This window comes from Vigna radiata, chromosome 5 (genome assembly GCF_000741045.1).
Source record: "Vigna radiata var. radiata cultivar VC1973A chromosome 5, Vradiata_ver6, whole genome shotgun sequence".
Taxonomy (NCBI): Eukaryota; Viridiplantae; Streptophyta; class Magnoliopsida; order Fabales; family Fabaceae; genus Vigna; species Vigna radiata.
Genome location: NC_028355.1, coordinates 24,852,787 through 24,873,923, shown reverse-complemented (window position 1 = coordinate 24,873,923; position 21,137 = coordinate 24,852,787). Strand labels below are relative to the sequence as shown.

Below are 21,137 nucleotides of genomic sequence, written 5' to 3'. Positions count from 1 at the left end.
CCTGGGGGCTTTTTTAATAAAGATCTTTTTTGGCCCTAGGGGCTTTTTTGGCCCCAACCCACATGGGCTAGGGTCAGGGCCTATTACAGGGACCTAATTGACAGCTCTAGGTATAGGAGAAGGAGAAGAATAAATGGAACATATTTTTAAATTTCAAATTGTATAATTTAAGATATTTTTCCCCATTATCTAATCTAAATATTTGATTCAGACAACTTTTTTTTTTTACACTCCATAGAACATGAAGAAACTACGAAGAAAAAGCCTTTTAAGAAATGGGTGAGAGTACAGACTAAAATAATCATTGCCATAGTTCAGTGGCCACGTGTCCCGAAGAATTAGCATATATCCATCTCGTACCATAGATTGTTTGTCTTGACGTTGTTTTTTCATTGGTGATCATTCTGAAGACTTTTTATAACTGAACCACACGTGAATGAATAATTTATAATGGGTTAAGTATCTCCCTGAATTTAATTTTTACGTATATATTTTGATTCTGAATATAGTCTTTTTAATTTAATTATCTTAAATTATTTTGATTTATCAAATGCGTCTTATGTTAATATTTGAGAATTATTTGACATATTCCTACAATTTCTATGTTCCTACAATATAAATTAAAACACAAAATAAAATTTAATATAATTAAATTAAAAATAGATATATTTATTCGTTTTAAAAATTTGAAGATAAAAGTATATTAAAATTTTAAACATAAATAAATTTTAACTTTAAATTAAAAACTAAAATCATAGTTAATTTAGAGTCTAATTTATCTATTGGATTGTTTAATGTTGTCCTTTACCGAGTATTAAAAACATTATTTTGATACTTTAAAAACCTTTTTAATATATTTTTGAACTTCAAAATAATCCATCAGTATATTTTAAGACACAATATTAAACGGTAAAGAAAAATCCAATAGAAAATCTAAATTCTTTTTTCTCTAGCTCACTAATGAGCTTTGCCAACAAATTTCGAAGATCTTAGTATCAAAACACTTGGTTTATTCTCGATGTTCATAAATGTAGAAAATAAACGTGACACACAAATCACTATTTAACTCTATATCATTGATAATTTTTATTGAATTTTGATAATATTTAAATAAGTACAATTAGGTCTTGTATTAAATACAAATAATAAAAACTAAAAATAAAAATAATTATTTAACTTAATTCTACCTTATATCAAGAAAATAAAATAATATTGCACATAAATAAATAAAAAATCAAAATTATTTCTTTTTATTTTATTTCTATCAAAATCAAAATAAATATTACTATACCAAAATTTATAAAATAAGACTCAAACAAAATTACTAATTAACTCTTAAAATTTAAGTTTATCCACAAAACTATTCCATACACTTAAATTTTTCATTCTTTATTCGGCTTTTCATGTGTATTATCTCACATCAAGCTTGCTTCTTCCAATCAGATTTAGATTCTTCATCTTTTTCATGTTGACCATGTTGTATTTCACCTTAATTGAACTCTTTAATGCTTTGGCTGACTTGTTATTTGTTCTACCCAACTTCTTAAAAATCTCGACCAACTCATTTATGGTTTTAGGTGATTTCTCAATAATCTTGGTTGACCTCTCAACATTGGTCCACTTCACCTCGTCTGAAATTTTACTCATCATATTTTTTGTTATCTTAGTATCCAAGCTTCCCAAACCTTTTCAACATTTTCCTTTTTCCCGTTTTCATCTGGTTTATGAACACTAGATGCTTCTTCCTCCTTGTCAACCGTTGTCTTCTTCAGCTTCTCAAGCTCAATCATTTGTTTATTTATAATCTTATTAGCTTTCACTTAGAAGTCTCCCTACCCGCATAATCTTTTCATCTTTTGTCTGATTTTCTTCTCAAAGTTTGCCTTCTCCACATTTGTTGCATCATTTACCAAGTTCACTTCATCCATTGTTGGGACCGAACTCTCCATGTCCACTGCATCTAGGCTCTTTGCCATCAATAAGATTCCACACTCTTCTTTTACATCTTGAGTAAGGAGATTTGTGTCCCCCTTTGTCTCAACCTTGAGATACTTTACAATGTGGCCAACCATACAACATTTGTAACACTTTCTCGATCTGCACTCATTTCCATAGTGGTCATGCTTGGCACACTAACACTCCACTCTCGATTGATCTTCTCAACCTCGTTATCCTCTGCCTCTAGGACCTCGGCTCTGAGTAATCCGAGTTTTATTCGAGTCAAACTATGCTTGTAGTGCTTGGTTGAGAGACTCAACCCGATCATCACAACTATTTCTCCTTTGTTCGTGGGCTTTTAATGACCCAACAAGTTCATCTATTGTGAGAGCGAACAAGTCTTTCAAAATCTTTTGTGAAGGATCTCAAGATTTTTTCCACAACCCAGCTAGATGGCATTTGTTCTCCATTCTTACTGAGTTGGTTGACCACATTCTCCACTCGAGTTATGTACTCGGTTACCTACTCTTTAGATCCTATCTTCAATTGTTCAAACTCTCCTCTAAGAGCTTGTATTTCAATTTTTCTGACACAATTGTCACCTTTATATGCAACCTTCAATATCTCTCAGGCTTCCTTCCTTTATTGATGTGACATTTGTTATTTTTTCAAATCCTGACTCACCTACTGCATTGTAGAGAAAATACAATGTTGACCCATCTTTTGCACATGATTTCTTCAACGCGGTCATCTATGCCACCTTTTAATGTTTGTCTCCATCAGGTTCATTGTACCCATCTTCCACCATGTCCCAAATGTCCTAGGATCTCAACAACACCTTCATTTGTAGGCACCAATTATCATAATTGGTTTTTTGTTAGTTGTGGCACACTTATTCTATTGACAACCTTTGTCATCTCCCTCAAACAACACTCAAGCATCTATTGTTTCTCTCATGGTGTTTGACTCTCCTCTCTCTTTTCTTTTTCTTTTTCGGTACTCAGAACATAATGTAGAAAATAAACGTGACACAAATAAGTATTTGACTTTTATTCACTCTGGTAATTTTTATTGGCAGCTTTTAAATAGGTGTAAATGAGTCTTGGACTAAGTACAAATAATAAATACTAAAAACAAAATATTAATTAGCTCAAAATAAAAATAATTACATAATTTATCTCTATCTTATATCAACATAGTAAAATAATAATGCACCTCAATAAATATAAAATTAAAAACTATCCATTCCTATTTTATCTCAATCAAAATAAAAATAAATATTACTAGACTCAAACAAATAAAATAAAACTCCAACAAAATTATTAATAAATTTCTAAAATTTAAGTTTATCTCAACAGATAAGATAAATGAATAGAACTAGTTTGTAGTACCGTGCATGGATGATAAAATCGTAATTAGACAAATTGAGCGTCAATTTCTCATTTGGTGTTCAATTTTTTTTGAAAGAATTTCTATCTCTTTGAAAATAATTACAAGCGAGACCTACAAATCTGATGTGCTAGCCTCGATTTCTACAAGGGAAACCTAAAATTATAATATAGCCTCTATTTCTACAAGGGAAACCTAAAATTATAAGACAACTATCGATATTTACAGGCTATCATTAGAAGAAACGGGATGAGAGACGGGCATCCTTCCAATACCCATAAACTCAGCGGCAAATTCTTCATCATTTTTTCCCAGCATATCCTTTAAGCTACATTTGATATCCCTTCTTTTCAACACCCAATATCTTGGCTTTATTTTCTTCTCTAGTGAATAGCTAAAATACCGAGGGTAACTCACCACATCTCTTACTGGCCTCTCCATTGAGTTCACCAGGAATTCTATTTTTGGCTTAAGAACCCCCTCTATACTGTACCCAAGAAGAGGAGAAAATGTGCGTACCATAAATGCTATCTCTTCTTCTGAAAGACCTAACTTCATCAAGTACATTATCCTGCAAGCATCAACAACAAATAAAATTTCTAGATAATAAACAAAATGACACCTCAATCCTTTAATCCCTAGGGGAGAAGCAGGTTCCTGTTTCACTTTTTTTACTGATGAAATGTAACATTTATGGAGTGCTCATGATACAGTTGAAAAAATTAGGAAATCATTATTTGCTTTTAGTTCTCATCAGAGAAATGTGAAACTTGCATCTGAACAATATCATGGTTATACCATTAAAAAATCTAACGTACGAACGGTTATTTTAAAATAGAAGACACCTGCTACTGGAAAATGACACAAGGTGCATAGTGAATGTATAAACATTAGTTGGGTAAGAGTAAAAAAATATAATACTGAAACAAAGGTAAGAAAAATATAAAATAGATGAGTCGGAGCAATACCTTAGTATTAATGTTTTGTCAATGTCAGATACAAGTAATTCAGGATACTTTCTGATAACCCCTGGTAGGAAAGCCTTACAAATGCCAACCCTACCAAGGAACTCAATCTTCCTCTGTAAAGTTTTATTAATGCTGGAAGCAAAAATTTCAGGGCAGCGGGCAAGTATTCTTCCAATAGTTTCTTTATCTAAATCCATATTTTCAAACAACAGAACAATCTGCAGGCAACAACGAGCAAGAGACTTGAATAGAAATTTTCTGAACATTATTTTCCATAATAAAACTGTACAGGATGAAGCATTATATAGACTAAACAGCTTAAATACTTTCCTAAAAAGGTTTGTAGTGACAAACAATTATCCTAATTTCTAATAATTAATTATCCTATTTTCTAATAATTACAATAATTATAAAGTAATTAGTGGGACTTTTACAACACTTCCCTTGAAGCTATGGATAGAAATGGAAGTCTATTATTTCCAACTTGCCAATAAGGTCATGGGAAATCTCCATAGGTAGTGCTTTCATAAACACACCAGCTGATTGACAAGCTATCTGACTCAGACAATTACTCAAAGGAATGAGCAAAGGAACATTTAGTAGGTTTAGATGATTGTTGTTGAGTTAGTTTCTGTTTTCCTTTCGTCTGATACACCAATGTAGGGTACCAGCCTTGGTCTCAGCACGTTTAGTTTAGATGCCAACACAAAAAAGCTAACACATTTGTCAAATGACATTTCAAAGGACAACAAGGAAATACTATCTCAGGAAAGAAGACATAAGCTTTCAAAATAATGTTCTCCCTCTACAGGTTCATTTTCCAGAAAGGTAACATCTACAGAGGCAAAGTAACAGCTATCTGAAAGATGATAACATTTGTGCTTTATCTCTCAATCTGAACTGAACACAAAGCACACGCCAGAAGAAAAGAGGGGTTGAGGCCTACAAAGCACACGCCAGGAAGGACTTGTCATTTAACCACTACTACCTCTGCAATTCCCACCTCTTTATGTAGCATCCTATTGTTCTCTCAATCTTCAGGCACAGTACCAAGCCTTTACTACCTGATATGATGTATGGACAAAGGCCAAGAAAGTTTATTCACAACAATGTTATCATTTCTACAATGTACTCACCAGCTTGATAAACAGTTGGAGAACATAGACATGCAGACGTATCTTCAAAAGCCTAATCACCTGATGGCAAAATATTCTACTTATGCCCCCCTTTTACCGCTGATGTAGAAACACTCTACAAAACAAGCGATCAATTTTCAATGCTACTTGCTCTTAGAGACGTCCACCAGACCTTGAAGTTGTTTATAATAAGATGCTCTCTAGTTCTACTATTCCTACCTGCAGTTCAAGAGTATGTTGTGTCACATATCTTCGAAAGCTTGATCTCTTGATTGTACAATTTCTAATCTTATGCCCTTTATTATTTATGCAAATTCATTTTACTAAAAAAGCCATCAATTTTCAATGGTACTTCCTTTTGCTAGACTTTCACTGGACCTTGAAGTCATTTGTAATTAGATTCTCTCTAGTTCTAGTATTCCTACCAATGATCTGGTTCAGGAGCAGTTGTTGCATCTCTTCACTCCATATACTTTTTGATTGAATAGTCTTAAATAGGAATTATTGTAAGATGTCGTGTGCTTTGTGCTGGAACTAATTCCTATATATATCTCTTCAAATTCTCTCCTATTCCCTCTCAGACACTGTACCTGAGTATCCAAAATGATTATAAGTATGAAATAGTAAGAGAAGGAAACACACTCTCTCAAATTCATTCTAATTCTTTTGTATCTTTCTCGAGTCTTTTGAAGCACTTCAATGTCTCTCGGGGATTCCTTGCCCCAGTCTCTCACTCCTCTCATTGTGGTGATCAAGGTAGAGGATGTGGTGGTGGTTGTGATCACATTAAAGAAGAATTTCGCACCAAAGCTTGCTCGCAATCTCAACAAACTATTGTGGCCCAAGTCACCACTCCATCATGAACTTCACAAGTTCTGAGAAGCCAACCAACATGCATCACCTAAATATTTTAACTCTTTTATAACCTCTCTAATTTTCCCCCTCACACAGGACCCTATTGGTCTCAAATGGAAGATAGTGCACAAGCCCTACCTTGTGCTAAATGTCAACCTTATCTAATTGAAAAATGGGTGAAGCGAGGATTGAACTCTAGACCACTTGGTGGTAGAGGCTCTAATAACATGCCAAAAGCATGCAATCTCAAAAGCTTATGTTGTTGAGTGAATTCACATCAATGGATTTATACATTTATGTCATTTGTCACAAATTAAACACTTTATTGAAGCTAAAAATAAACACCTGTAGAAAGTCTTTGGGCTTCCGTAGTAGCAATTGAGGACTTCTAGTAATAACCTGACTTAACTTTTTCTTCCGAACTCCAAGTTTAGCAAACTGATCTACCATCAACTCGAGCTTGCTAGTTGAACAGCTCAATAGATGAGGGTGGCTTTCAATTGCACGGTCTATCTGTGTCTTTGGAACCTATATTGAAGCCTTCTATTATTAGTTCAGTTCTTCCATAAATCCCTCAACGAGGGTGGTACGAAAGGTTGTTCATTAGTTNCGTTTCACTNTAGAATATGTTTTCAGGTCAATTATTGAAAAACAACAATTCAAATAAAATGTCCTTGGTTTCCTTTCAGTGATGATATATCCAGTTACATATGCATCCGAAATCAAATGGATACACGCAATCATGACAGAACAAAATTGTACCTTGATAGAATACGAAAAAGCAAGGAGCTCCGCATAATTTTCTTGAATACTTGTCGACAGAAACCAAGGATATTTTAGCAGAAACTTGGCATAATCTTGATCAGCAACGTTAATCTAGAAAATAACATAATAGTATTTTATTAGTTGAAAAGGTAGAAATTGAGATTAACATGATGTGTGGATTTAATTATAAGGCAAACAGGTAACGAAGAATAGATGGAAGGGACGGTAGGTTGGTACCTGCTTGACGGCGAGGAGTCTAGTTTGCAGGATTTGAAGATTCCAGAAGAGAAGAGGAGGGAAAGCCAGTATTATGTGTGAGATGCGAGATGTGGGGATTCCAAAGTTGAGGAGAGAATCCAGTATGAGTGTTAAGTGGTTATCTAAGGATAAGTGAAGCATACGGGGGAAGGATTGGATTAAGGAAGAGAACGCAGAATCTTGGGAAGCCAAGATGTTTAGGCCACCAGGCTTTGCTTGAAGCTTTTCGAAAAAGGAGAAAGTGCGTTGCAGGTCTTCGTCAATTGAAATGGACAAGTGGCGCATAGTGAGGCGAATGTTTCTCACGAGCAACGAGGGGTGGTGATCGTTATCGTTATCGCCGTCGTTATCGGGAGGAGAAAAGAAAAGTTGCTTGATGCGCGTAACCTTGTGTATTAGAGAAGGGAGGGTGTGAGCGGAGAGATATCCGGCGACGTTGATAGACCAAGAGAGAGTGAGACCAAGAGTCTCTAAGTAGGCAATTTTCCCCTTGTCTCCTTTTTGAGCGGCAACACGAAGAATCTTGTCCTTGAAGCTCAATCCCGCAATCTCTTCATCTGTCTCCCAACCCCACTCATCCAAATCCCTCACACCTTCCAGTAACATATTCACATAACCCGGGCAATTCCACGCGATGGACAACGATTCCTCCTCTGACACTCCCAATTCTCCGAGATAACTTGAAATGGCCCTGCGAGCTTCCTGCACTTCCAATTCCCGTTTGGATTCAGATTCAGAGAAATCCTGTCTCTGTACATGTGCCTCCTCCGAACCACAACCACAACTCCAATTTGATCTTCTTCTTCTTCTTCGTCTTGCTTTATCATTATCGACTTCAAATAGAATAGGAGTATGCGTGGATAAAACGCACTTACTCATTACAAAACAACCCTCGAGCTTGTGTGGGACTGAGAATGGAACTGCAACAGGCACAAACCAATTTGTTTGAATTTTAACCAACATCTTCACATTCAGATAACCACTCTACTCATCCCCCTCATATCCTAAAACCACCCACTCATTGTATATATTCTCATTCTAAACCCTTTGACTACCATCCCAAAACCCAACTTCTAATATTTATATCCTTATAATTTTAATTAATTTTATAATGTTTATTTATCCATTTTAAAAATAAAAGTTAAAAATACTATTATAAAAAATAGAAAATAGATATAATGTGATTTTAAATCAAAGATTTATTCCATTAATTGAATGTATATATATTATTTATTCACATGTTTTATTTTATATATAATTTTATAAAAAACAAATAATTTTAATAATATGATACGTTTTAATCAAAGAATATAATATTTATGGATAAAATTGGATGTATTTTCTAATTATACATAGAGACTTAAAGTTCATAAAGAAACAAGTAAAATTTTAAATTTAAATTACTTAAAAAATATGTTAAATATAAATTAAATGATAATTTTACACATTATATAAATTAATTTTTATACATTTTATTTTATTTAAAAATAAAATAAAATAACTATAATTTTGAATAATTAAAAAAACGTAAAATAAAAGAATTAAAATTAAATAACATTCGATGATACGTAATAGAGATTACTAAAATTTAGTAAAAAATATTAAAATTCAAATATTAAATAAATTTAGTTTAGGAGAATAAACCACATTAAAAGAAAAATAATAAAATTCAGGTCTCTAATAAAATTAAATGATTAAAAAAATACATGATTTTATTTTAGATGGTAGACATTTATCAATGAAAAAATAATTTGTTTTAACACTCATAAGAGTCAATATTTTTAATTATTTAATAATAAATAATTTATTTACGAAAATACTTAGCTTAAATATGTACATTACATATTGAATAATAGATATAGGATTATTTTTCAAACATGTTGTAAAATGAAAGCATTCAATCACATTACATACCGATAAGGAAAAAAGTTCGGAGATAAATTAAAAAATAAACTCGTTAATTTATAAATTTGATAGTTCATTTATCAATCTCAATGTTTCTTTTAACATTAAAAAAAAAATCTATATTTGATTGCTGGTAAAATGATTACAATACTTTTGGAATGTCAATAGAGTAATTATCATTACTTGAATGCTTTGAAGTGAATAATTGGCCATTTTCTGAATACCTAAACATTTCGTAGTAAAAAATCAGGTTATGTAATGCAATGCTATTATTGTCTAAATTCTTTACAATCAAGAATTGACCATTTTTAGAATACACAACTTATATTGACCATTAATATCAATATAATTATGCGTATGAATGAGAAACATGTAACATTATCAAGAGAAAAAACATACTAACTAATCAGCACACTACCATATAATTGTGTAAAACATTGTAAGCATTCAGTTTCATTAGATTCATTTGAAAACGTGGTTAATAAATATTGTAAAAAAGAAGTATAAGTATAATTATTTTCAGAAAAAAAAAAACAAATTTGTATTCTAAAATTACCTCTTATGTAGAATATTCTTACAAATTCTTTTTTCTAGAGTTTGAGTATACTGCTTTATTGCAAATATAAGCACAAGTCATCTTCATCAACAATATGCTTGATGATTCTAAAAACTACAAAAATGTATCTGAAAATTATATAAAAAAGCAAAAAAATCTATTAAAAGTATTGAGAGAATCTACGTCCAAAAATTTAAGTCACCAAATATAATATAATACATAAACATATTAATATTAAAACACTACAACATTACAATTTAAAGTGATGATAATTGATTGTCCTTACATATTACAAAATATATTATCCTTTCACATTACACATTATTACTCATTAATTTTAATGTTTTTGTTTAATGTTTTCAAGGATAGATCATCCTTTATTGTCTCAAGTCAACAATACAAGGAATCATTCAATTCATTTCCTTGAGTGCTGTGTAACTTCAATTTCCATCGCAAACCATAACGGAGAATAGGTTTATGATCATAGCAATGAAAAGACATGTTGCTGCATTAAAAAAAGGAAAGAAAAAAAAAATGTGCGATAGGATTGTAGTACCAAATTGTCGTACTTCTTTTGTCAGATTATAGAAATTGTGGGATTTACATTCTAAGATATTTACATAATACAAAAATTGAATGCTGGCTCTACCTTTGTTTGCACCCCACATATCCTAGAACAAAAATGAGTCATTGTTACAAGTGTACACTATCAACCGGAAAAAACTTTTTACTTATATCTTTCTCTGCTTGAGTTCGGGCGCTGCATGCATGTACATCCGAGACGGATTTTGACATTCCTGCAGAATAAAGCAGTCTCGTCTATTAATAAATATATGCATATATTTAATGTTTTTCTTCTGTAGGAGTTGATGGAGCTGATGAGCCTACGGAATGTACAAGGCGCGGGTCGCTTATCACATCCTGCAATATGATCTCAACAAGGTCATGGAATTGGAAGGCTGCTATAGTATGTATGCAAATGTCATCATATCATCATATTATGATAAATAATTAATTGTCATGCATATTAGGTGATTTGGGAACAATAAAGTAAAAACCTGTTGCACAGAAATTTCACTGTGGCAGGGAGAGGGAGCAGTGCATCCTAAATTGATGGGAAACAATCGCAGTGTCATGTTTTCTTCTGCAAATTCTCTCAATTTATCGAGCTCTGGCAACACCACATTGGCAAGGTCTGGCCTATCTTTTCGCCTAAGTTCCGCACACTTGACTGCTATGTTTGCAAGGCACAAGGCTTGTTGAAGAGGCCAATCGGTTACAGATGGGTCCAGCATTTCCTCAAAGGTTTCTTTCTCTATAGCCTGCCCGGCATGGTGAGCTAAACCCATTGGAGGTCTGCCAGTCAATAGTTGAAGAAAAATTATTCCTAGAGAATAAACATCTGACTTCACCCCAAGCATTCCTGTTTGCTGATACTCAGGATCAATATAACAAAATGTTCCAGCTGCTGATGTCATGCAGCATTGTGTCACGTCTTCAGCAACTGCTGGGACAAGCCTTGCTAATCCAACATCGCTTATCTTACTCACATAATTCTGGTCTAGCAAAATGTTGCCTGGTTTCAGATCACGGTGCACTAAAGGTTCAGGCTTGGTCTGATGCAGGAATAGAAGGCCCGTCGTTATCTCTGCAGCAATTCGGAACCTCAGCTGCCAAGACAGAACCTTGTTCTTCCTTTTTCGAAACAGGCAATCTTCTAGGCTTCCATTAGCCATATATTCATATATCAATATGCCATACTCCGGACATGCTCCCAGAAGAAGCACCATGTTTGGGTGTCGCATGCAGCTCAGAATGTCAACCTGCATACGCACATTTATATATTTAGGATTGATAACAAATATCACTCCCCCACAACAAATTTGGCTAGTATTTCCGATTGGTATACCCTACAATTCCGTTCCAGGCAGTATGAATCAGAACCCAGAAGACTATAAAAATAGACTTTAAATTATGTAGGTTTACCCTTGAGATCCAAAATTCTCCTTCTCTCTCCACTCTCTCTGCGTGTATGTGTCTTTGGAATTGGCTAGATTTCATTGGGAAGTGATGGAGGAGCGTTCATCCCAATTTTGGGTTTTAAGAAATGGATTGAATAAAAAAGTGAAGAGAAATGGAAAGAAGAAAGAGATGTGACGAGAAGTTTGATATAGAAAATAAGGTTGTGGAAGAGAGGCTACCTATCCAACTATATGGATATTAGTTTGTGTTTTATCAGATTTTCAAGGTCTCATACTCATTCATCATAAAAGGCCAAGCCTAACGTAAACTAGACGCGATGGAAACATGTTATGCAGTTAAATACCAAAAAAGTGGTGTAGAATTACTCATGTCCACTGGTTGATCACCTCTTGCTGAAACTGTGACTTCCCTTGAGCAGCATCTGGACGTAGAACCTTGACAGCAACTGGAGTGTGATCAAGGAAACATTTAAAAACAGGGCCATAACCTCCTTCTCCGATTTTCTGGGATTCAGAAAAGAAGTTCGTGGCTGCTTCAATCTCCTCTATACAGTATCTCCTATATCTTACATCAGTTTGGGCTAGATTGTCCAAAAGCTTCCTCATTTCCTCTGCTTCTTTAAGAGCTTTAACTTCAACAGTCGCTCTTTTGTGTGTTTCAACCTCAGCAATTTTCTTCGATGCTTCAGCAGTTTCCATGGCTGCTCTACATCTTGCTTTCTCTTTCTCTGCAATTGCCAGCGCAGCTTCCTCAGCCAATCGTGCCTCTTCCAATTTTTTTTCTTCCTCAATTCTCCAGTGTGTCAACTCCATTAACTGTAGCAACCAAAATAGTGGTACCAGTTGAAATCCCAATAACACATTTGTAGAAAAAGAGACTGTATACTTTTCAGAATATACCTTATGCTGGGCTGTTAGTGCTTCTCTGCATGCTTTACTGTACATATCCATCGTTTGCTTTAACTCAAGCTTCAGCCTCTTCATATCAGCTTCTGCTGCTTCTTCATCCTATATTATTTTAGCAAAGGGAAGTTGATACCTTCAATGGTCTCGTATTGATGGGCTCAAACGTGATTACACAATTTTATTTATTTGTTTGAAATGTAATGATAATGCTTGCTTTACTAAGATAATATCAATATATAATCAATCATTAGAAGTGGCGTATAAAGAATAAAGGAAAAACACATGTCGTTACTCACTCACCATGCTCTGTGATGAATATGAGAATGATGTTCTACTGCTTTCGTGAGAGAATGAGGTATCGGGTGAACCGAGGTCATTGAACTTGAGTCCCAATCGGGTTGATCCACAGCTATGATCTGAACTGGTAGAAGCCCGCGGAGTTCGGCTTGCGTCAATATAGTCATAAACGGAGGACGAACGGCAACTGCTTGGCCTATCGGAGCTTACAAATGATATTTCCGTATCTGAGTCTGGGAAGTCCACGCATGACAATCTATTCGTGCCTCTTCCTCTTGGAAATGGAGACCTGCTTCAACCCAACCGAACCAAGGAAACCGTGTTATATTTATGGGCTTGGACTTTGAATGGTTAGACTAGAGACTTACTGAATAGATTCATCGTGCCAGTTCTGAGGTTTGAATGGCGTCCTGTCTGCAGCATATATACACGTGATATAAGTTCAAGCAAGAATTGATAGATGCGGAATACACATACACAAAAAAAACAGAAACAAACCTCTCGTATTCGTATTTCTGAAGGGTATTTCTTGCTGATTTTCGTCCTTGTTCTTTAGATTACGTATATGGATCAGAAGTGGAGATGTATGCGCGGCTGGACGAGTAGCATTCCGAACTGACGAGATTTTTCCCTTTGAAATGATGAACACGGTACAAAAGTCCGGCGCCCCCTTTGATATGCTAGTTGAGGCACATGATGATGACTTAAATCTGCACAAGGAAAGACTAAATTAAGAAAGGTGCAACGACATGTATGATGGATAATACTATATGACAATTACTCATCCTTTTGCGAGTCTCTGTCCACAAATTTCAGAATTATCATCCTTTTAACAAATAGTTACGAATTCAATCCTATTTTAAGAATAACTTGCAGACATGAAATCCTACCGAATAAACCCATGCCTGGATGTTGCACCAATCACCAAGTTTTCAATCGCAGCATAAGAGACATATTCCGTTATTGCTTTCACAACATCATTGTCTTCAAGTAGGACATCAAGGCAGTGTATCTGACGAAATATTTTGTACAGCAGCGAATAATGTGGGGGAAAAATGGAATACCGTGTTATCATACTAATTTGAGTAAAAAAAAAAAAAAAAAAAGCGTGAAACCTACATCTTTGCGTGTACAATAGCAGTGGAATGTGAGAAACAAATCCTTGGTAGTGGTATCAAGTTGGTATCTCTGTGGAGACACAGATGAATTGGTGATGTTACAAACAAGGGCCTCGCTACCCCCTGTTGCGATGGAAAAAACGAATAACAAGATTGAAATAAGAACCCGAGTTTCTTTACGAAATTGATTTTGTTAATGTTTGAGAGAATAAAAGAAGAAATAGGACTAACTGGAAACATGTGAGGATGTCCCATGCAAAACGTGGAGGAGAATCAAAGTCTGACCTCTGCCAAGCAGACTATCAACAGCCCATTTAAGAGCGTACTGGCTTCCTTTATCCTTGTCTATAGCCACTGCTACTATTCCATTGCCTCCTCCTCCTACTCCCTTTCTAATCCCTGATCCTTTTGGATGTGGAAGCCACATTTCTCTTCTTCTCAGCCAACGCGTGCAGCTTTCATTTCATTCCCCAAATTAATTTTAAAATTACTCTTCATCTGCCTTCTCATTCTTTTCTATAACCATCCTATTTTTTAAGTAACATAACTAAAAACTATCCCTAATTTATGCCCATTCAATCAAATTTTTCTTTTCTTATCCTATTAGTTTTAGAGGTAAACACATGAAACAAAAACCTTAAATTCAATACAATTGCCTTAAAATACAAGTGCCAAAGAATAACTTTGCTCTTCTACCCCTAACTTTTCCTAATTTCCTCATTTATTTATTTTTATATTTATGTTAAAGTAATCTCCGTCTATTAAGTGGAATTTCTCTTTAGAAATAATGGTATTTAAGTGTCAATTTTTATCGCAAAATATTTTATTCTCTTTTAAAAAGTTTTAATGGTAGAATTAAATGCATTTTTTTTCTTATTTTTAATAAATATTTTATTTCATTTTATATAGCTCTCATTATGAAGAATATTAATTATTTGATATAAAAGACTATTTATTATTTTTTTTTACAAAACTTGTCAACACTATATAGTTATTAGTACACGGGTTTTATATATATATATATATATATATATATATATATATATATATATATATAATTTAAATTGTTACTAATTTTTATTATAAATTAATCAATATTATACATACCAACCTATTATAAACTTTGACTAATATGTAGTTTGAATCTTTCATATAGTTAGTCATCGATTCAACCACTGGTAGTGAATTAATGATCGAAAGTTGATATTTAAACACTATTTACAATCAAATATAATTTTGGTTACTTAATCTTACTATTTTATGTCTAAAAAGTTTATAAATACATACTAATATTAAAGGTACCACACAACTAATATTTGGTTATACATTATATTTTTAATTTAAAGTTTTTACCAACTTGTGTTGTCTGTAAGTAAATCTTTCTTTTGATCTTTAATAGCAAGTTATAGCTCATCCACAATTAATAAAAAAAAACTAAGAAAAGGAGAGTTCACCCTTTCATGACTTAGAAAGACAATATGTTCCCTTCAGATATGGACATTTGACTTCGATCGGGGGCTCAAGTAAATTTTTTTCTCAAATTTTATGACTTTTAAAAGAAGTCGCACCGCTATCTTATCTCTTTCTAGTAGTGTTAAGATTCATCCTATTTTGAAAGGTGCTTTGATTTTCTTTTTTAATTTTTATCTTTTTAATTAAATATATAAAATAATTATTTGTATAATGATAATTAAATACGGTATTAGTAGATATTAACTATTAATTATTGAGAATTATTATGAAATATATTATTGAGAATTATTATGGAATATAGAAGATTTTGTATAATTTATTTTATAAAATGACACACTTATAATACAATTAGATATATATGAATTATGTAAAAAAAATGAGTTTTTGAGTGAGTTTTGTGGAATTCGAAGTAATAAGAATTTCAATTTTGATCTGATCAAAATATTTATTGAGTGTGGTATCAATATGTTTTTTTCAAACTGAATATCAGTACTGTTTATTTGATTTCTCAGTATCAAAGTTTTGACTATTGATATTCAGCGAATTTTTTTATATGTTTTCAATTTTTATATTATCTTTTAGATTTATGGCAAGTATTGGTGTTAACCACGTCCTTTAACTTAATGATCATCACAAATTGTTTATTGACGATTTACTTCAAGGATGGAAAGGAAATTGAAAAATAATTTTGAGGAGAGAATAAGGAGAGAAAAATTAAGGTATAAATAAAAGTAAAATGTTTGGGGGAATATTGAAAAAAGCATATTCATAAAGAAAGAGATGAAAAATAATAAAACTAATAAAGAATAAGAAATAAAAGATGAGATGTCGAGAGAAAAAAAAATAAGGAAGACGAGTTAGAAAACAAATTCAAGAAAAAGATATAGAATAAATAAAAAAAGGAAGAAAATAGTGAAAAGAGAAAAAAAAATTATAATAAAGATAAAATCTTTTATGATTATGCAAATATTTGTTATTTTATCCATTCAATAACATAAAAAAGTTTTTACGATATGTGTCCACAATAATGCATAATTTGACATTAATCAATCAATGAACTGTTTTAGCATGATTCTTGTTTTGAAATAGAAAAGCAACAAATATTTGATCCATGTTATATATTTGTGATTTAATTAAAAATATATAAATTTATGAGATAATTAAAATTTAATTAAGTCATATATATATATATATATATATATATATATATATATATATATATCAATTTGCTTTCATAAATATCTGCTCTTAATTAAAGTCTTGAACTGGTTGTTTTAAATACGACCATCCAAGTAAGATTGGTACCAGAGTGACTTAGCATGATACTTCAAGCAAAACATATTGTTGAGTTGGCTTTTTTATATGACTGGTGGATTAATTTTTATGCACTTAAGGTAAATCTTATATCTGAGGGGATTCGCGCACCTCAACCATGAGTTTAGAATAATATTTTTTATAACTTATTTTGTTATTAACATATTCTGTAGCATAAACAATATACAAAAAAAAAAATACAGTAATTAAAAATAAGTCAACCTATAAAAGTTGAACAAATATAAGATGATGACAAGAAATTTTGTCTTAGATGATGAAATATTTTCAGGACTTCTATTAACCTCACTGTGCATATATATATATATATATATATATATATATATATATATATATATATATATATATATATATATATATATACCTACGAGCAATTAATAGTTTTTGTTAATATGTGCATATGTGTTGCACAATGACTACCACTGTTTAAAATTGTGAGATAATGTTTTATACAGAGTTTGGTGAAATTAATAAAGAGGTTACTAATCCTATCTAGTTCTATATGGACAAAGTAACATTACAAGATGGTTCAGTTAGAAAAATAACTATAAGTGCCTAGTTATGTTAACAAAAAAACCAGATAGACAGAACAACTAATTGATTAATTGAAAAGAATTTAAGATTAATTAATAGCATATGTTCATCTTCATGGGGAAAGCCACCTTCCACGCGTACAAATTGGTAGCTTCCAAATTAAGTCGGAGTGAAGCAGCGGAAAAAAAAGTGAGTGTCAATTAGACAGCTCTATAAGTATTTCTTTCTGTGGTCATGAGATTGGAGGAGTATTCTCCATTAATAGCATCATTTTCGCTCTCTTTCAACTCTTCAATTTGCTCAAGAGCTTCCTTGATATCAAGCCTTCTTTCCACATTCTCCTCACAACAACTCAAGCCAATCTTCAGGAGTTTGAGTAATTCAGCTTTACAATTTCCAATTCCTCCCATCTCTACGTCAAACATGTCACTGGTGCGTTTCTCAGTAATCATGGTATTGACCCAACTGGCTATGTCAGAATCAGTATTATGCCTAAGTGTGAGATAGTTCTCAGGGAATTTGCCGGTCAAGATCTCCAGAATCAGAATTCCAAAACTCCACACATCAGTCTTCTTTGTAATGCGCCCAAGTTGAGCATATTCTGGAGATTTGTAAGGCAAGATAACTTTTTGGGCATGGTCAAGGTTGATGACGGGGCTGAGGGCATAATCAGTGAGCAGGGGCTCGAAGGATTCATCCAAAAGGACGTTGGAAGATTTGAGATGACCATGAGGCACAATTACGCTTGGGAGTGCACTGTATAGGTAAGCCAAACCCCTGGCTATACCTTTCACGATTTTCAAACGAGTTGGCCAGTCAAGTCCAAGCTTTTGAGAGTTATGATTGCCTGCATGATTAGTAATTACAATAACATTGTTACTACACATATACCCAAGCTGAAAAGTGATGCAAAGAGGGAGTTAAACAAAGTAATAATTACCATGAAGATGACTGGCCAAGCAACCATTGTGAACAAAAGCAGAGAGGAGAAGCTTTTCTTCCTTTTTATAATAATAGGCGAGGAGAGGGAGAAGATTGGGATGGTTGAGATTGGCTAGTCTTCGCATGTGCTCGTGGAACTCCTCTCTGGGCAAATTGTTCATATGCTTGTACCTCTTGACAACAACGGGGTAACCGTCTAAAATGACGGCCTTGTAGGAGGAGCCAAATCCTGCACTTCCAAGAATTTCAGCGGAGGACCTTAGCAAATCCTGCAAATCAAACATAGGTTCTTGAGGCCTGAGGAATATGAGTTTGCCTGGTTCCACCCTCCTGGAACGTGCACGTCCAACACCCTGAAATGATGACGCTTGCCTGGGACTAGCATCGTAGTGATCCGCTAGGCTTTTAGTTTTGACATAAATGGGAGGAACCTGGACCTGGACCTGGCCCTGGCCCTGCAACGTTGAGGCCATATGATCTTCTGCTGAAGATTGTTGTTGCAGTTGGGATGTCAGTGACCTCAACCGATATATCACCAATACTATAACCAGGATGGCTAGAATCAATGCACTCGTGACAATAGCTAGTAAAATTTTTAGAAGACGCATTTTGGACGGTGTGGCTACCTCTTGGCACACATTCTTGAGGGGCGCCCCGCATAGTCCAGGGTTACCTATTAGATAGATAGATAGATAGATTGATTCAGTTATTCCATATTCGAAATTGTAATGAAATGAATGAGAAACATTATAAGGTACCGACCGCTAAATGGGGAGGCGCCGAAGGTGATTAGACTGGGCGGAATGGGACCCTCCAACTGATTGTTAGAAAAGTTGATGAAACTAGTAGTATTAAAGTGCTGGAAGAGGGGGATTTGACCTTGAAACTTGTTTGAGTCGAGACGGAGGATGAGGAGAGAAGGCAAGGTGGCAATGGAGGAAGGAATTTGACCTGTGAACTCATTATTGGACAAATAAAGTTTCCTCAATTTATGCAAACCCTTAAATTCATCGTCGGGAATCTGTCCTGAGAAATGATTGTAGGAGAGGTAGAGGGCCTTGAGATTTGGCAGCAACCTTACGCTAGGCAAGGGACCCACAAAGGTGTTGTTCATCAGGCTAACAGAGCGGAGAGCGGGGATGGAAGCGAGAGTCATTATATCGATTGTGCCTGTTAGGCCCATGTTCTCGAGTCGCAACCCCCAAACCTTGTCCCTCAAACAAAACAACCCGACCCAGTTTGGAATGTTTCCAGAGCAAGGTGGCTTTGAGTTTGTGGTTGAATCCCAACTTTCCAAGGCCACTGTGTTTGTCAACGACTTCTTGAACTTCATCAGCGCCTCCGCATCAGAATACATGGCTTTCGCTGATGTGCACCAGCTTGATGATATTAATATTGATGCCAATACCAACACAATTACGTTACCCTTAACCAAGCTCAACCACAGCGTCAGCTTCACATTCATGAATGGTGCGCGCACCACCGAAGCAGAGCGCGCCCCCATTTTCACCCTCCCAATCAGAATCACAATGATAGTTGTATCACCATCATTTTTACTATTATTTTTTATTATTATTATTATTTTTTATTACTATACAGCACCATCTTTGATCATTAGTGGCCAGAGAGGCCAATGGTGATGGAACTGTTGGGACTAACTAACAGAGAGGGCAGTATGAAGAGATTGAGAAGAAATGAGAAGGAATAGGCTTAGAATGTGCTATTCTTTTTTTGCGTCTCATTACAGCTTCATTTTGGGCGAGAGGTCTAAGGAGGTCCTCTGGTTTTGTTCCTTCTTTCTTTCGGTCCATGTATTATAAGACGCCAAACCGTGCTATTTGCCTTTCATTGTAATTCCATTTTCCATTATTAGATTACATTACGATGCATTTTTCTAATTTCAACCAAACCACCCACTCTCATCCAAATTTACCATATCCTTTTCTCGCATGCTCTTTCAGAAAAGAGAAAGAAACTCACTTTTTACAACTCAAAATAAAATTATTTTATTTTTATTTTGTAACTTAAACACTAATATATAATATATATTTTACTATATTATTAACGGGGGTATTTTTTTTATTGGAAGAGCACCACAACAATACCTACCACTTTACCTTTTGTGCCACAAATATTTATAATATATATATATATATCCATCTTCTTCAAATTGTAAGAAATAAACAACATTTTACATGGTATTATTTACAATAAACTGTAAATGGTGTATAGTCAAAACTGTTTGCTCATAATGATTTTGTTTATACTAAAAATATCACAATCAATTTATAATGTTTATACAAAAGAACAAGTAATTCAAAAAAGGATGCCATAGATAAACATCTATTATATAATAGTTAGTTGTGAAGTCAATAAAACTAGATAATACTAATAATAATTTATTATCTATTATAAAAAAAATTGATTTCCATATCTCGTATTTTTGTGAGACCCTTTATCATATTCATTTTTCTTTAAAATTTATATCATTTTATTTTGAGTGATTAATAAAATAAAGCTTTACTAAAGGAATAATTTGTGTTTATTTAAAATCATGGGTCCCTTTGTTTAAGATTTTCCACCAATGATTTCTTTTTAAAAGAAATCACCTTTTTATGTGTCCATTACGGCTTTTTCAAATAATAAAATTTATGATAATCTAAAATTACTTAAAAATATTCAATCAAATAGTTTAAGTTAAGCGATTTTCATTATTCTAAACTAAGATTAATTAACTTTTTTAATCTCTGCAAAATAATCATTAAACTATTACTTTCGTTTAG

At 33.5% G+C, this 21,137-nt stretch overlaps 3 protein-coding genes across 4 annotated transcripts; all 3 read right to left on the bottom strand.

Annotated features, from left to right (window-relative positions):
- Positions 1 to 3,303: 3,303 nt before the first annotated feature.
- LOC106759735 (transcription termination factor MTERF5, chloroplastic) lies at positions 3,304 to 8,343 on the bottom strand. Of its 2 annotated transcripts, XM_014643057.2 has the most exons (5): positions 7,289 to 8,343; positions 7,049 to 7,162; positions 6,632 to 6,814; positions 4,296 to 4,513; positions 3,304 to 3,898 (listed from the first exon to the last, which is right to left on the bottom strand). In XM_014643057.2, exons 1-5 carry the CDS (start codon positions 8,270 to 8,272, stop codon positions 3,550 to 3,552), a joined length of 1,848 nt encoding a protein of 615 aa, XP_014498543.1. In that variant the 5' UTR covers positions 8,273 to 8,343; the 3' UTR covers positions 3,304 to 3,549. The 2 variants fall into 2 exon arrangements, with proteins under 2 accessions (XP_014498543.1, XP_014498544.1); XM_014643058.2 differs by lacking the exon at positions 6,632 to 6,814.
- A 2,009-nt stretch (positions 8,344 to 10,352) lies between these two features.
- On the bottom strand, positions 10,353 to 14,448 carry LOC106761451 (U-box domain-containing protein 35-like). Its single transcript, XM_022781146.1, has 9 exons — positions 14,305 to 14,448; positions 13,846 to 14,196; positions 13,454 to 13,665; positions 13,324 to 13,369; positions 12,959 to 13,244; positions 12,653 to 12,760; positions 12,140 to 12,568; positions 10,829 to 11,593; positions 10,353 to 10,691 (listed from the first exon to the last, which is right to left on the bottom strand). The coding sequence occupies exons 2-9, from the start codon at positions 14,028 to 14,030 to the stop codon at positions 10,614 to 10,616; spliced, it is 2,109 nt and encodes a 702-aa protein (XP_022636867.1). The 5' UTR covers positions 14,031 to 14,196; positions 14,305 to 14,448; the 3' UTR covers positions 10,353 to 10,613.
- Positions 14,449 to 17,347: 2,899 nt separating this feature from the next.
- On the bottom strand, positions 17,348 to 20,097 carry LOC106760516 (pollen receptor-like kinase 4). Its single transcript, XM_014643941.2, has 3 exons — positions 19,117 to 20,097; positions 18,353 to 19,027; positions 17,348 to 18,259 (listed from the first exon to the last, which is right to left on the bottom strand). Exons 1-3 carry the CDS (start codon positions 19,856 to 19,858, stop codon positions 17,613 to 17,615), a joined length of 2,064 nt encoding a protein of 687 aa, XP_014499427.1. The 5' UTR covers positions 19,859 to 20,097; the 3' UTR covers positions 17,348 to 17,612.
- Between the last annotated feature and the right edge of the window lie 1,040 nt (positions 20,098 to 21,137).

Coding starts and splice junctions, on each gene's coding strand:
- LOC106760516 (XM_014643941.2), bottom strand. CDS start 19,858: ATGGGGGCGCGCTCTGCTTCGGTGGTGCGCGCACCATTCATGAATGTG. Junction 19,028..19,116: donor CGGCGCCTCCCCATTTAGCG/GTCGGTACCTTA, acceptor TCTATCTAATAG/GTAACCCTGGACTATGCGGG. Junction 18,260..18,352: donor CTTGGCCAGTCATCTTCATG/GTAATTATTACT, acceptor CTAATCATGCAG/GCAATCATAACTCTCAAAAG.
- LOC106761451 (XM_022781146.1), bottom strand. CDS start 14,030: ATGATAACACGGTATTCCATTTTTCCCCCACATTATTCGCTGCTGTAC. Junction 13,370..13,453: donor CAGAAATACGAATACGAGAG/GTTTGTTTCTGT, acceptor TATATGCTGCAG/ACAGGACGCCATTCAAACCT. Junction 11,594..12,139: donor AGTCACAGTTTCAGCAAGAG/GTGATCAACCAG, acceptor GTGCGTATGCAG/GTTGACATTCTGAGCTGCAT.
- LOC106759735 (XM_014643057.2), bottom strand. CDS start 8,272: ATGTTGGTTAAAATTCAAACAAATTGGTTTGTGCCTGTTGCAGTTCCA. Junction 7,163..7,288: donor GACTCCTCGCCGTCAAGCAG/GTACCAACCTAC, acceptor GTTATTTTCTAG/ATTAACGTTGCTGATCAAGA. Junction 6,815..7,048: donor CTTTTTCGTATTCTATCAAG/GTACAATTTTGT, acceptor GCTTCAATATAG/GTTCCAAAGACACAGATAGA.